At 45.2% G+C, this 15,697-nt stretch overlaps 1 protein-coding gene across 2 annotated transcripts in view; it reads right to left on the reverse strand.

The window, feature by feature from the left end:
* Ak9 (adenylate kinase 9) overlaps positions 1–15,697 on the reverse strand; it is a 139,974-nt gene that overhangs the window by 18,986 nt on the left and 105,291 nt on the right. For both annotated transcript variants that reach the window (XM_016001353.3, XM_076552407.1), the window contains 5 exons: positions 13,963–14,182; positions 12,456–12,512; positions 4,262–4,468; positions 3,693–3,911; positions 1,442–1,655 (listed from right to left, as the gene is read on the reverse strand). In XM_016001353.3, coding sequence (XP_015856839.1) covers positions 1,442–1,655; positions 3,693–3,911; positions 4,262–4,468; positions 12,456–12,512; positions 13,963–14,182 — 917 coding nt within the window. The remainder of the gene's footprint in view (positions 1–1,441; positions 1,656–3,692; positions 3,912–4,261; positions 4,469–12,455; positions 12,513–13,962; positions 14,183–15,697) is intronic.

Genomic DNA, 15,697 nt, shown 5'->3' on the forward strand with positions numbered 1-15,697 from the left:
CTTGCCTTGTTCAAGTCAATCTGTAGACCCATCTCTATGGACTTTTCGAGTTTTGTTGATTGTAGTAGAGCCTGGTCTGTATTTAGCTTACTTTGTTCCTCAAAGAGATTTATGTGTGCTTTATTATGCACATGGGATTGAGTTCATCATCACCAGAGTAAGTTTTCACCAAATTGTGCTGTTTTTAACTATACCTAAAATAGACTTCTCGGGGTCAGATTCGAGAAGTTTGAACTAACACCAGCTGCTGGGTTGTGTTGATCTAAACTACCTTCTTGTCTCCCATGGATCATCTCTCTGCTGGCCATGGAGGTTTGCAGAGACCCCTGCGTACATCAATGAATTAAAAAATCTAGATGAAATGGATGAATTTCTGGGCACATATAACCTAACAATTTTAATTAAGAGGCTATGAGAAACTGAAGTAAATCAACCAAAGCAGCAATAAAAAGTCTCCAAAGAAGAAAAGCCTAGTGCTAGATCCATTGTTAAATTATTTTTAAACTTTAAAAATAGTTTATGTGCCGGGCGGTGGTGGCACAAGCCTTTAATCCCAGCACTTGGGAGGTAGAGGCAGGCGGATCTCTGTGAGTTCGAGGCCAGCCTGGTCTCCAAAGCGTGTTCCTGGAAAGGTGCAAAACCCTGTCTCGAAAAACAAAACAAAACAAAACAACAACAACAAAAACCAAACAAAAAAAACCTCAAAGTATTCCATCAAATAAAAAGAGAAAGAATCCTTACAAATTCATTACATTAAACTAATATTGCCCTGTACTACACCTAATAAAAACAAGAGAAAACAACAAAATAAAAATTATTGATGACATAGATATAAGAGTCCTTCATAAAATACTTGCAAATAGTAATTTGTTGTGGAGGCCCACAAAGGTTTCCTAGTAAGACCTGAGCTTGCTTTACCCAGCAGGGCTGCATTAGAGGATTTCTTGACCATGTGCATGGTTTCTAGGTGATTGGAAGGGTCTGCACTTGTTTGAGCTGGGGGAGGTCTTTGCTCCACCCCTTGGCATTCCTATAATTAGCTCTTTAGATGAGACAGAAAGGGACCGGTGGATAAGGATCCAGGCCCCCGAGGCTGTCCTGTGTTTCTGTCTCTCTCCCCTCTATCCTTCTACCTCTATATTTCTACCTCAGTCTTTTATCCCCCTCTCCTCAAGAGTTCCCTGTCATAGAAAAGTGGGGGCTGGTCTCCGACAATTTTTATATTGAGATCCAATCTCAATTCAGCCTCAATAATTATTGTTTTAAAAAGATAAATTCTGGCAAAGATATAGAGAAAGGGACACCCTTTTCTACATTGTTGCTGGGGATGTAAATTAGCACAGGCACATGGAAACCCTCGGATCTTATGGCTGGTTCCCGGAGAGTTGGTGCTGGGTCTCAGAGCTCCCTCGATGCTTGAGGAACAAAGACAGACACTCACCTGTAGTTTTCCCTGACTTAGGAGGCCCCACAATCATAATCTTCACAGGCATAGTAGCTTTGGGCTTGGGTTGCCGGATGTATTTGATTGGGTTCATCATAAATTTTTCTCTAGATTGCTTATTAGATAAAAAATAAATGTACTGGCGATGGATTACAGGGTAAAGAGGGTTCTCCACATTCTCCACAGGCTTGATTGTCTCTCCTTCGCTCAGCTGTAATGTGATTGAATCCACAAGTTAGATTTAACTTAGAGAGAATTTCCTTTATACTTGAAAAAGTTGTAAAATATAAGAATGCAATCTTTCTTACATAGTAAAAACACTCTAATACAAGAATTGACAAAGTAACTGCATACACAGTGCAGGTTATTTCAATGTCGTATCTAGTTGGTATAATGTTTTCTAGTTGGTATTTAGCTTATGACAATTTCAGTTCTACTTCCTTCATAATGACTCATGCTTGTATTGAATGTTTCTGACAGGCTATGAGATTGTTTCACTTATTCACGAACTACTTTATCCTCACAAACAGATCCACGGAAAGCATGGTGGTGTGGATTGCGTTGCCCTCTCCCTTACACTTCCTATGTTGAAACTCTTACTGCCCACGTGACTGTATATGGAGACAGGATCTTGTAGTGGGTAGCCATTCCAGTTTGGATCTGGAAGCTCCAACCCCCATTGAGACTCTGGCAACTGTCACGCCTACGAGGCGGGGCGAGGGGAGGTGCTGGAAACCTAGGAGCTGGATGGGCAAGCGCTCGCTCTGGGCGCGCTCTCTGCGCCTGGACCCTGGATGGTGGAGATTGATTGTGCAGAGCTCCAGAGAACACCGCTGGATTGCTATACGCCTTCCCCAGACCCCCGCGACCTATCCATTCTTTCATTTGTGAGTCATCCACTAAATAAATCTTACTTTTAACTACGTGGAGTGGCCTTTATAATTTTCCCCAATAGGATCTTCATGGGGCAATTAAGGTAAAGTGAGGTCCAAAGGATAAGCCATAGGACAGGGTTCTTATAACCGGAGGAAGAAACACCAGCGGGCACACATGAGGACACTGTGAGAAGGTGGCCAACTGATATACAAGGTGAGGGCCTCAAGGACAGCATCTGTCAACACCTTGATCTGTTACCTTTAGAAACACTCCTTACCCATAGAATTAGTAGTCTATGGCAATACCACCCTGGATATTCCTGATCTTGAAGCTAAGCAGGATTGGGCCTGGTTAGTACTTGGATGGGAGGCTGTTAGAACTACTAGAAAATAAATTACATTGGTTACCTGCCCTGTCTCAGGTTTTACTACAGTGTCTGAAATGGGCAATGGCGGTGGTTCTGCTGTGTTATCTTTTAGGATGGACAGATTTCTTCCATATTTTTGTACAGATGAAATCCCATCATATCATTAGCAACAGCCATGGAATGTAAAAGACCCACCAAAGAGTCTAAGATGTGGGTATGGAATGTGGTAGGAAGAGGGGATAATTAATTGATGTTAGTTCTGAGATCTTTTTACAGCATCAGAGCCACACACCATCTTTCCTGAATACAGCAGAGTAGGTGTGAAATAGTTTAGTCACTGTGGTCGTTTGAAAGAAAATACCCCCCCCCCCCCAGGGAGTGGCACTATTAGGTGGTGTGGCTTTGTTAGAATAGGTGTGGTTTTGTTGGAGGAAGTGTGTCACTGTTGGGGGTGGGCTTTGAGGTTTCCTGTCCTCAAACTATGCCCAATGTGACACAGTCTCCTGCTACCTGCAGATCAAGATGTAGAACTCTCAGCTCCTTCTCCAGCACCATGTCTGCCTGCACGCTGTCATCAACATAATGGACTAAACCTCTGAACTGTAGGCCAGCGGCAATTAAATGTTTTCCTCGCGAGAGCTGCAGTGGTCATGGTGTCTCTTCATAGCAATAGAGACCTAAGACAGTCACACTGCTTCCCTGGAGAGTCACCACAGAACCGTGACTCATCAACAGGCTCATCTGTTGTTCACTCTCAGACTGGAAGGAAATTTCTGGCTGGCTGGGAGCAAATGCTAGGGATGCACAGAAATTCAGGAGGGGCAGAGTGACAGTTCCATGTTCCGGATTTTTTAGCAAAAGCAAAGATGAAAGTTAGGGGTCAGCTCCCCAGACATTTTCATATCTGCATTATACAATATTTACAACTTTTCAAAGAGACTACATCTTCCTAGACAACGTAAAGACACAGGCATGACGGCCCTCAGATAAGTGGTCTGACGTTACCTTTACAGGGTCCCAGTAGCCAAATGAGCTCATGTGTTTGTAGGTAAAGGCCAACATTTTATGAGCAAGGTGTGACGACACTGGGTAACACTTTTCAAAAATGCTTGCACGGTTCTCCACTAGTGGCTTCACTTTCAAATTCAACACATATTGTACAATGTGAGTCTTCCTAGCTCCGTTAACTGTGATTATCGGGACCAGCACCTTCTCAAATTCTTCCTGATAAGAGAAATGATAAAGCTTGATACATTTCGTGTTTCTCAGTGATAGCATATAGACACAGCCGATATGTGTCTACGTATAATATAAGACTACATTATCATCTAAGACAAGTATCTTTTAGCTTTTTGAGGAGCTGCCCATGGGGAGATAAACCCACGCTGACCTTGGAGGCATCCATGCTGCTCTTGGTCTGTGAATTTCATAACTGTAGGGCGATGCTAACGGAGGGCCCTGCCGCCCTGAAATACTCTTTTGAAATATCACAAGAATAAGACACTGAGCCTGACTGCCCTCTTTGCATTCCCAAATGGCTGCCTTTTAAGTGACGACGAAGGGAAGGCCATAACCTGTATTACTTGAAGATTATTCATGTCTGTCTCGTATTTTTCCCCCAGCTCGCTTCTCAGGCGCTCCGTCGCGTCTCCCTCGTGCTCCTCGTCCTCCTCACTCATCTCTTCCTCGTCTTTCGGAAACTCCTCTTCAAGGATGTTTTCGATGTCCTCCTCTTCGTCAGCGTCGTCGTCGCTGAACTCGTCGTCGTCTCTGAAAGCACTCTAGGGAAGAAGTGGCCCTTCACTTTCTGCAGGAGTCTGTGGCGGGTGACGCTGCTGACAAATCACTAGAACACTCTGTAATCGCTCGAGATTGGCTGGTGGCGCAGTAAGAGCGTAGTGACAGGCACCCGGAAACCTAACGCCTTCAAGATGCTGGCACTCTGATGGCCCCACCAGCAAACAGACAAGATATTAAATGCTATTTATGCCCATGGTTGTCATAGTGTGTGTTTTTATAGTTTTTAGAAATAATATTTAAGGCAGCTCAGAGATGATAAAATACTAGCTGCTGCATCGTCAACTGGAAGAAGATCGGTTTCCTTGTCTATAAAATGGGAACTACCTAGCTCACAGGAATTGGGGGAGCATTGGATGAGTTAACACATGGAAAGTCATCAGCCCACACAGTGGGAAGAGAGGACCCACTCCTGAAGGGACTCTGGCCTGCCCGAGCATGGCAAACAGGGCTCCAGAAGACCTTGCCCTCCCTGATTCCCTCTCCCTTGTAAGCTATAGATTACATCCCGAAAGCTAGCCACCGAGGTCTATTCCCTTATTTGGACGCTTTCTTATTGCAGACTCACGCCTGAGGGTGACCACCAAGGTCCAGCTATCAAAAGCCCCCTCGTGGTACCCTAATTAACTTGCCCAAACAAAATTAAACACCACATTCTAACAAGAGGCTTCCCCTTTACCTTTATAAACTGTCATTTGCCTGTGGGTAGTGTCTGTCTCCTCTATATCCAGACAGTCCTTTGTCCCCCCAGGACAAAAATCCCTTCCCCTTCTCCCTTGTTCCCTTCCCCCTTTTCCTGGTCCTCTCTCTCCTGTCATTGTCTCTTGTTTCTGCCCTTGTCCCTCTGGAGCAAATAAATCTCCTTTATGCTGAGAACTTGGTCTTGTGGTGTCTTGTGCCAAATACTGGTCCCTTCAACTCCCACATGAAAATGCCTGCACACACACACACACACACACACACACACACACACACACACACACTGTACTAGCTAGGTTTTTGTCAACTTGACACAAGCTAGAGTCATCTGATAAGTGGGAACCTGAATAGTGACAATAACTCCATAGGATCCTACTGTAGGCAAGCCTGTGGGGTATGGTCTTGATTGATGTGGGAGGGGCCAGCCCAAGTGGGTGGTCCTGGGTACATATGAAAACAACCTGAACAAAGCTGGAGGAGCAAGCCAGTAAGCAGCATGCCCCCCACCCACCAGCCCATGGCTTCTGCATCAATTACTTCCTGCCTCCAGGTTCCTGCCTCCAATTCCTGCTCTGCCTTTTCTGGACGATGAGCTACAAACTCTAAGATGAAATAAACCCTTTCCTCTCCAGGTTGCTTTTGGTTACGGTGTTTTATCACAACAACACAAAATAAAATAAAAAACAACTGCTGAATGGCTTGTTACATTTATTTGTGTGTGTGTGTGTGTGTGTGTGTGTGTGTTCTTTGTGTTCTCTCTGTTGGTATTAGACAGTGACCTTGCAGCCTGAGCTTTGCTAGCCAAGTTCTCTTGGTTGTCGTTGTTCTGGGAATTGAATTGAAGACCTGTACATGCCAATCAGATACTCAAGATTGAGCTACTCCTCAGCCATAGTTGTCTTTCATTTTAAGTATCAGTAGTATGTTTTTTTCTATAGAATTGCCTTGAAAGCTGGAAACATGCTGAAATTGCTTTCCATATCAGAATATATGTTTCATTGTTAACAACATTTTAACGACCACATAGTAGGTCACGATATCACAATCTATTGGGCTCTTTCTCTGTTTTAATGTGCGGTTTAAAAATCAGTTTAGAAAGTGGCAGTGTGAAGTTTGTGATGTGTTGGCTTTCTTTGATGAGGTATGTGGACAACATTCCTTTCCTCTGCCTAGTCTTCAGTTTTAGTTTTGTTTCTAGTCTTAATTTTGCAATTGAATACTTTTAAATTTAACTACCACCTCCACATCTGACTGCTGACATGCCATCTTCCCACATGTCCTGATTCTCCTCAGCTCAAGAGGGTTCCCTCACTTCTGTTCACGTCTCAGTTTCCAAAATTGTCTCTAAGTTATTACATGTACAGTCTTCCCTCAAAGCATTTAGTATTTATTTCTTCATGTAGAACTGACACAGTTTAAAGCAAACAAGTTTGGTTGCATCTGAAGTGAAATCCAACAGACAGAACCCACTCATTTTAATTATGAAAACTTCCTTCACCACAGCGGCAGAGACCCAGGGAACACAGCTGGATCCAAAGCACAACCCGGCCTCGGGCACTGTTTCTATGTCCAGGTAAAGGTTATTTCTCTTCTTATTCAGAATCATGCCCAAGAAGGTTGTCCTGATTTGAAAGAAAAATGTCCCCATAGGTTCATGTATTTGAACATTTGGCCCTTAGTTGGCACTGCTTGGAGAAGTTATGAAATTTTGATGGAGGGAGTATATTACTGGAGCAGATTTTGAGAGTCTTATAGCCTTGCCTCACTTCCAGTTTACCCCTTCTGCTTCCTGTACGCAGCCTCCTGGCTTCCTGATCTGATGTCATGCCCCCTGACCACGATGGATTCTAACCCTCTGGAACCATTAAGTCAAAACAAACCTTCTTCCTCAAAAGAAAAGGTCAAGATCCTAAGAATATTCACAGCAGACCATCTGATAGAACCACAGCTTAATTCTTTGGAACAATAAATATACTGTTGTACACACACACACACACACACACACACACACACACACACACACACACATTGGAAGTGGCAATTTGTTCTTCTCTAATGGTGCTATTTTTTCCTGACATCTTGCACTTCAGTCTTTATCTTAGGAGAATCATATTCTAAACTTTATGATTTCAGAGATCTGCTTCCACCACAGAGAAGTAAGTTCACTTAACCTCTAGCAGACACTCATAAACTATGAGAAAACTTCCTTTTCTTTTCCTCCCTCCCCGCCGCCTTCTCCTTCCTTCCCTCTCTGGTCTTCCTGTCACCCTTTCTTCCTTCCTCTTCTCCTTCCTCTTCCCCTTTCCTTCCTCTTTTCCTCCCTCTCTAATTCACCCTGGTAGTCCCAGGAGTGACCAAAACCAGACATTTCGAAGGCCAGTCAGAATTTGAAGGAGGCAATTGGCTAAGGCTTTGTTAGAATCATTTCCTGGTCACTACAATTCTGGCAGATAGTCTCTTTTCCTGCCTGGAACTACCAGGGGAAAGAAACCACAATTAGGGCCACTAGAGAGGAAAGAAAACTTCAGAGACCTGAGGGCCCGGGAAGCCAAATTCAGTTCAAGAATGCTCTCCAAGTCTCCTCCTGAGCAGGGACTGTGTGCAAAGGGCAGTTCCATAACAGTGTGCCCGAGCTGCTGCCCAGCGCAGGAAAAGTAGAATCTTCATCCTTGGTCTCACAAGGTTAACTGCCTGCTGCAACCAAAATACAAGCTCTCTGAAGGAGTATAAGAGCATCCAGAACCCCATTCATAACATTTCTCACCGAAGGCCACAGCCTCACATTGCTCAGGATATGAGGGATTCAGAAACTGTGGCCCATTCTCAAGAAAAGCAACAGTGACTGAATGCCTGTCCTACACACTGGAGTCACTGAACGAAAAGTTTGAAAGCAGTTACTTTGAGGTAAACGGCAGAACTTGAGGGATGGAAACGGAACACACACACACAAAACAAGTGGAGATTTTCAAATTAAGAACAGTAATGTTTGAAATGAAAAATAAGTATTGGGGCCACTTAATATGGAGTGGAGCGAGCAGGAGGAGCAGCCGGCTAGTCTGAGGACACATGAACAGAATTACTCAATTTAAAAAGGGGGAAATGATTAAAAAAATTAGAGGAGCCCGGGTTCATAGGGGATACACGGACGGACCTTTGCAATTCTGTGATGGAGACAGACAGATAAAGAGTTACAGATTTCAAAAGGCTTCGTAAACCCCAAACTGAATTATTACCAAGCAAACGACAGGGGAGTGCTTTGTAATCACATTTTTGGACAGCAAAGGTGCAGAGACCGAGAAGCCGAGCGAAAGAGCATGGGGCCCACGATTCAGACGGTTGTGTTCTCACTGTGCCGCCTTCCATGGTCTGAGGAGGTCGCAAGGGCTGCAGAAGCAGACGTACCCTGAGAACCTCGAGTACCCCGAGAACCCCGAGTACCCCGAGAACCCTGAGTACCCCGAGTACCCCGAGAACCCCGAGAACCCCGAGTACTCCGAGGCCTGTAAGAGGGGAGCAACTCTTCTCTTGCTCAGAAACATGAAGACAGCCTTGTCTCGTGTGCTTTCTAAAACTGTCAGGCACACGGGGTAGCCAAAGGGTGTTGATGGGTTAGGGTGGAAGAAAAAGAACATATATTGTTACAAATAATAATACTGACTCCAAGAAGAATGTAGAAAAATAAGGAATTGCTAGAGCAATCGCTGGAAACAGAGCTCAAAGCTATAACCCCAAAGCCATAGAAAACTGAAAGAGATCCCAGGTAGTCCATGCCTTTCATTCTAGAGCTAAGGAGGCAGAGGTAGGAAGATCTCTGTGAGTTTGAGGTCAGTCTTGTCTACAGAGTGAGTTCCAGGACAGCCAGGGCTATATAGAAAGACCTGATCTAAAAAAAAAAATAAATAAATAAAATTCCGCCGGGCGGTGGTGGCGCACACCTTTAATCCCAGCACTCAGGAGGCAGAGCCAGGCGGAACTCTGTGAGTTTGAGGCCAGCCTGGGCTACAGAGTGACTTCCAGGACAGGCTCCAAAGCTACACAGAGAAACCCTGTCTTGAAAAACAAAAAAACAAAACAAAACAAAAAACCCCCCAAAACAAAACCCAATATACTCAAATAATCCAAAGAAGGCCCCAAAGTGGGGATAGGAAGCCCCAATCAGCGTATCTACAGAAAGCACAGAGAATCTGTGGTCTCACAGACCAGCACTGGGGTTGGGGTATGTTCCATCAACCAGTGGAAGGAAGCTGAGTTAGGCTATGCCTGGGTGATGACTATGTAAGACGGTAATGAAGATTATGGTCCTAATGCCTGTGGATTAGAGAGGCAATGGGCGAGGAGCAAGTGAGAGACTTGCCTGAGCTCTGAGGGCTTTCTGACACACACGAACATTATTCAGATAGCCTGGCTCCCATGATGCTCTGTGGGGGTAAGAACGTCTTCTAATTCTGGATTTGGAGGGTCTATTTTGAACTATTTGGTTTCAATGTCTTAAGCTTCAGTCTCCAACTTATTCCAAAACATGATCTGTGTGTCAACCTTTGAGTCTACACTCTGACCTCTGCTGTCTCGAGAAGCTACCAGAGCTGCTCTTGGCCCTGAACCCTGCTTCAGTATCATCTGACCTCCGACTTTGGCTTGCCGTAAACAGGGTCTGTACGTCTGATAACTATTCCCCTGGGCATGCCTGGTGGTTTTGTTGATTCATTCTCCTGGCTCTTCCAAGATATCTCCTTCCGGCGGCTACCCAACACAATAGAAGAAACCCACATTCTAGAGAAGGCCCAGAGGCAGACCCAGTGGACAGGAGAAGAGGGATCTTAGACAGATCTGGGATTTGGTTTACAGAACACTCTTTAATCACATTCTGAGGCAGAATTCCCACAAGATGGCAAGGTTTCCTGTAGGATCAATGGAAGCAGTTACTGGGCCACTGAAGCAGACCTGCAGGTTACAGAAGGTTTTTTTGCTGCTAAAAGGGCTTTGCATGCATTCCCAAGTTAGTTTTAAGAAGGTAAAGTCAGGAATGGTGCCAATGCTCTCCCCTGCCCCCACCGCCCCGCCGCCCCCGTGGTGGGAGGAGCTGAGGTCAACTCCTAATTTGAAGTATTTAAGTGGATACAAAATTATTCCCGAAATGCAAACAATGAAGTGTGTTTGTTGTAGGCAACGGTGCCGCTGGTGAAGCATGTTCTGACGTCCTATGGAGTGACCCACCACCTGCTTTTCTGGTGTGTTTTTCGGTGGTCTCTCCATCCTCATTTGAAAATGTGAAAGGAAAGCGGGTGCCTGAGATAACAATGTCTGAAGATTCCTTTCTGGCATGTGGGGACCCAGTGGATCTCAGAGGTGACTCCTCTACTAATGAGAAACTTGCCCAGAACAAACAGAGGCCTCTCCCTCCAGGGCCCCCGCTGAAAAGCTGGCCCGGGATGAAGGCTGTCAAGTGTGTGGAATGCTCTGCCCCCACACAGAAGAGCCTAAGAACATGTGCTGGAGCAATAGCGGCTGCCCTGGAGCCTCCAGAAGCCCGGAAGAAGCACCGCGTGTCTGCTGTGAACACCTCTCCAGGGTCTTTCTGCACAGACGGCGCCGTCATCACACCAAAGCAAAGTTTCAATCACGCTCAAGGTCAAAGGTGAAAACTGATTTCCGAAATACTGACAGACGTCTTACAGCTGGTCACAGGCGCCATGTGTGACCAGGCCAACGGCATGGCCACCCTTGCCCGCCCGGCACTAGTTAATTTTGCATGACTGGGTATTGTCAGAAAGTGGTGAGTGCTGGTTTTTGTTTCCTCCTTTAAACAAACAACAACAAATCCCCTCCATCTTGTATTAGTTAAAAGCAAGACATGCTTGGGATGACTTTGTAATACTAATTTGAATTGTCAAAGCTGCTTCCTGGTTCCATATAGAGTGTAATCTGGGGTCCCCCCTTCTCTTCTTTTGGGGTATATGTGAGGATTATTTTAGTTTTTTTGTTTGTTTGTTCATTTTTATTTGTTAACCAGAGGACGGTCCTTGGGGAGGAGGACAGATTATTTCTACATTCTAACTCCCCATTTAGCGAATATGCCCCCACCTGATGCTCTGAGGAAGGAGTGAGTATAGAAATGCCTCCTCTAATAGCATACATGACGGTTGACTTTTCTCCCCACCAGCTAGCCGAGGCAAACCGTGAAGAGGAGGTTTGCTTCCTGTTCTCTTTGAGAATGCAGTCCATTATGCAGGGGAAGGCGTGGTCTCAGCCGTGTGCAGCTGAGGCTCCCAACTTCCTTCCCATCTCAGTGGAACAGGAAGAGTGGACAGGAAGTGAGGCTGGACTCTAACCTCAAGGCCTACCCTCAATGACCCCTTCCCCACAGTAAGGTTTTACCTCAGAAAGGTTCCACAGCTTTCCAAGACAATGACCCAGCTGGAGTACAAGTATTCAGATACGGGAGCCTGTAGGGGACACTCCACACTCAAACCCTAACACTTTGTCTAATTATGTCCTCTAGCTTCTGTACCCTTGACTGGTTTGGCTGTAACGGTGGGTCAGCGAGGATGACGTGGGAACAGCTGTTCCCCACATTAAACAAAACCCTCCCTCTCCAAGGGTGGGTAGACATGACACAGCACCCCGCACGCGGGTCTGACTGTGACGATTCCCAGGCTGTCCTCCATCTCATTTCACACCCTGAGACAATCGACAGTTCAGTTCCAGGTCAGCTTTGTGGGCCCCATCTAGCCTCACTCCCATGCTTCCAGCCTGCCTCTGTGGTGGAGGTCGGAAGTGTGGAAGCAAGATGAAAATCCCAAAAGATGAAAATCCACAAGAAACACAGTTCAGTGCGCTGTGTATTTTGTATGAGAATACTTCAGCGTCTTTAATGGTTTCTTTTCTTTAAGTATTTGTTCATGCCTGGTGTGGTGGTATATGCTTTTAATCACCAAACTCAGGAGGCAGAGGCAGGCGGATTTCTGCAAGTTCAAGTCTAGCCTGGTCTACATAGCAAGCTCCAAGACAGCCAGGGTGACATGGAGAGACCCTGTCTCAAAACAAAACAAAACAAAAAAGTATTTATTCTTTTCTGATTATAAATATAAAAAGGTCATTTTAAATAGTGGCAGATACCATGACAAAAATAAAAGAAACAAAATTATGTGTCATTTCACTGATCCCCTGAAATTCTGTGTTAGCTCTTGCAGACTTTTTATTTAAACATATCCTTTTGCGTTTTTCAACTGTGGAGATCATAGTGTTACGCTTAAAAAAAAATCATGTGCTTACCTTTTTCCTCTCTCTCTCTAAAATAAGTTCAGCTCTTCTTTTAGCAATCATATCCTCCTGTTAAAGACACATTTACAAGTTTACAATAGAAAAATGATAAAATCACTTGCTATGGATCAATGTACCTTTTCGAGGGGCTAACATGGGAGAGGGCAGGGACCCTCTCGTGGACCACAAGTGACGATGATTGCTAGAGTGCATTCATGTCCTTCTGGGCTATCTCCCTCCCGAGGGACAAACAGCCCAACAGCCCGGGGTATCAGTCACTGTCCTAGAGCCCCGTTTTCAAATGTGTTGCTCGTTTTGTGTGGGAGTCACTGAATTTCCCAGAGATCTCTTTTCCTTACTGTGAAGACGCGTCTGTGAAAGCACAGCTGTACCTCTGGGGAGCATGCATGCTGGAGATGGCCAGGGAGGGTGAACGACCATGCCCTATTCTTTTCAGGGTCCTCCAGCCTAACCCAGTGGATCTGTCCTCAGGATTTTGGTGCTGGTTGGCTCAGGACTCCCTGGAGTTTAATTACAGAGTGCCTGCCAAAGGTGGGCACTGCTTCCGACAGTATACATTCTTTCACTTTCTCCTCAAAATACATATCAAGTCGTCAAGTAGGCAGTGCCAGCCACTTAAGGGCGAGTTAACAGGAACCCAGAGAGATCTGTGCGATGTCACCCAGGGCGTGAGACGCCCTGAGGAGGAGACCCGGAAGCAGCTGGTGTAGCTGCTGAAGTGAAAGGCTTACATTTACCGCAGCCAAAACATACAGTTAGGAGCTGGGTTTGGAACAGGACTGGGCGTTCAGACCCTGATGGTCCGACTTGATTCAGACAGACATTTAGGAGACTGGTCTGCGGGAAGCTGGAAGGATGAGCTGGAGAGTACAGAGACCAATCCAGGAAAAGCGCTGGTGTGAACCCAAAGACCCCGGAATCAGGACAGAGGTAGTGGTGGGTGGGAGCCTGGGCACCAGGGGCCAAGATCCTCTGTTTTGCAGCTCTGGCTCCCTCACAGCCCTTTCTGCCTCCGCTGGCCCTTCAGCCTGCTCCTGTGCCTGATGGAGGGAGGCCTGGACACTACTGATTTGGAAAGTGAAGCATTAACATGTTCGTGATCAGAAAAGCTTCCCTATATAAACCAGGCTGCCCTTGAACTCAGAGACCAGGCTGCCCTTGAACTCAGAGACAGGAGATCTCTGAGTTCAAGGGCAGCCTGGTTTATATAGGGAGTTCCCAGACAGGTCGAGAAAGACACAGAGAGAGAGAGAGAGAGAGAGAGAGAGAGAGAGAGAGAGAGAGAGAGAGAGAGAGAGAGAGAGAGAGAGAGAGAGAGACCCTGTCTCAAAAAAGCTTTAAATAATTTTTAATTCTTATTAAAAGATGAAATATTTGATGGAAGATGTTTTCATGCTTACTGTGGTATTAAAGCCTGAGAACTCCATTCTTGTGAAGATTACTAACCCAAACATGTGGCAAACGGCCGTATTCCCGTGTGTCTGTACTGGATATGTACCCTGATTTTTGTCTTCAAGTCTTTGATGAATTTCTTCCGTTCTGCTTTCTTGCGCTGTTTCTGTCTCCACTTCTGCACTTGCGCTGGAAGGAGGCGATCAAAGATATCTTGATCCTCTACCTGTATCATGGCAGCAACGTCTGGGAAAAAGCCACGCTCCGCTAGAAACTGGGCTTCCTCGGGGTACCGCGGGAAACCATCCAGTATGAAGCCGGTGGAGCTGCGTGGACATTTTCAGAATTCGCTTAAAACATCATATATATTCCAGCTAAGCCACACTCAAAAGACAGACATCCCCATGTTTCTCTCATTTCAGAATTATCTTTCTATCTCATCTACTTGGCTACCTAGCTACCAATTTCTATATGAGACCTAGGACGGGAAAGCAGAGGAACTATTTGGTGAGCAGAAAGGAACCAGTGGGAGGTTTAACAGGGTGATCATGAGGGGTACCACGAGCAACAAACAATTATACATATGGATGAAAATGTTACAGGTTCACTATTTCGTATGGCAACTTAAACACTCGAACATGAAAATATTATATTATAGATCTACTTATACTGTATGTTGATGGAAAGGTAAAAAGTGCTTGGGCATACAGACAGCGCTGGAGAAGCCAGGAAAGTTAAACTTGCAGATGTTTAACTTTAAAGGAAAGAAATGTTTAGCCTGTTCCTCCTGGAATGCTGGGAATTGATGTCATTTACAACCTGGTGATCCTTCGCTGTCTGAGGAGCCAGGCTCTACCCAGTCTTCCAGAACTTAATCTTTCACTTCTCCCAGACCCTTCCTACTAAAACCACGAGCATCACTTCTAAGTCATAAGACTCATCCTTGTGAGAGATGTCATTTGTACTGTACCACAGCCTATGTGACTTCTATGCTATTTTAGGGCCGGGCATTATTTTTACCCTAGTCATTCTCCCCAGACCCTCACCTTGAGCATTATTTCTCAATCAATAGCACCCAACTAAGGGATGAAGTCACATGTGTGTCTTAAGCTTTGTTGTACTCACAGAACTGAGCTGTTATCTGAAAAGTTTTCCTCAAAATTGTGCTATGCTTAAACATGGCAAAGAGAGAGAGAGAGAGAGAGAGAGAGAGAGAGAGAGAGAGAGAGAGAGAGAGAGAGAGAGAGAGAGAGAGAGAGTTGATGTCAGACTCCAAGAAGTCTTGGCTCAGCACCGGTTACCAAAATCGGGCTGAACGGAGTTTCGTTCTTGACTCTTGGCAGTGTTTCCCTTGCCTGCTGTAAAGCCAGCAGAGAGAGACCCTCCACATACTGACATACTGTCTCTGCATATGGTATAGATTTCAACATGTGTTGATGAATCACGACTCATGAGATGTGTGATAAATAGTTTGAAGAATTCACCATGGCATGATTGTTTAGAAAATATTTCTAGTTGTATGTATCAGAGCTTCTGAAATCTTTTTCACTTGCCAGCCCCTTTTGTCTGAGGGATTTTTTCTTTTTTTTTTTTTTTGAGTCAAGGTCTCATAACCCTGGCTGACCTGGAATCTGCTATGTAGATCAGGCTGACCTCAAATTCACAAAGACTCCCTGTCTCTGCCTCCCGAGTGCATGGATTAAAGGTGTGCACTACCATGTCAGGCTCTGGGAAATTTTTAGGTGGCCTGGGTATACAGGCATGCAAAATACCTATACAAATCAGATACTTGGTGATAATAAACTTGTTTTAAAACAATTCTTTGGCATGTATGTAATTTT

Source organism: Peromyscus maniculatus, chromosome 16, assembly GCF_049852395.1.
Source record: "Peromyscus maniculatus bairdii isolate BWxNUB_F1_BW_parent chromosome 16, HU_Pman_BW_mat_3.1, whole genome shotgun sequence".
Taxonomy (NCBI): Eukaryota; Metazoa; Chordata; class Mammalia; order Rodentia; family Cricetidae; genus Peromyscus; species Peromyscus maniculatus.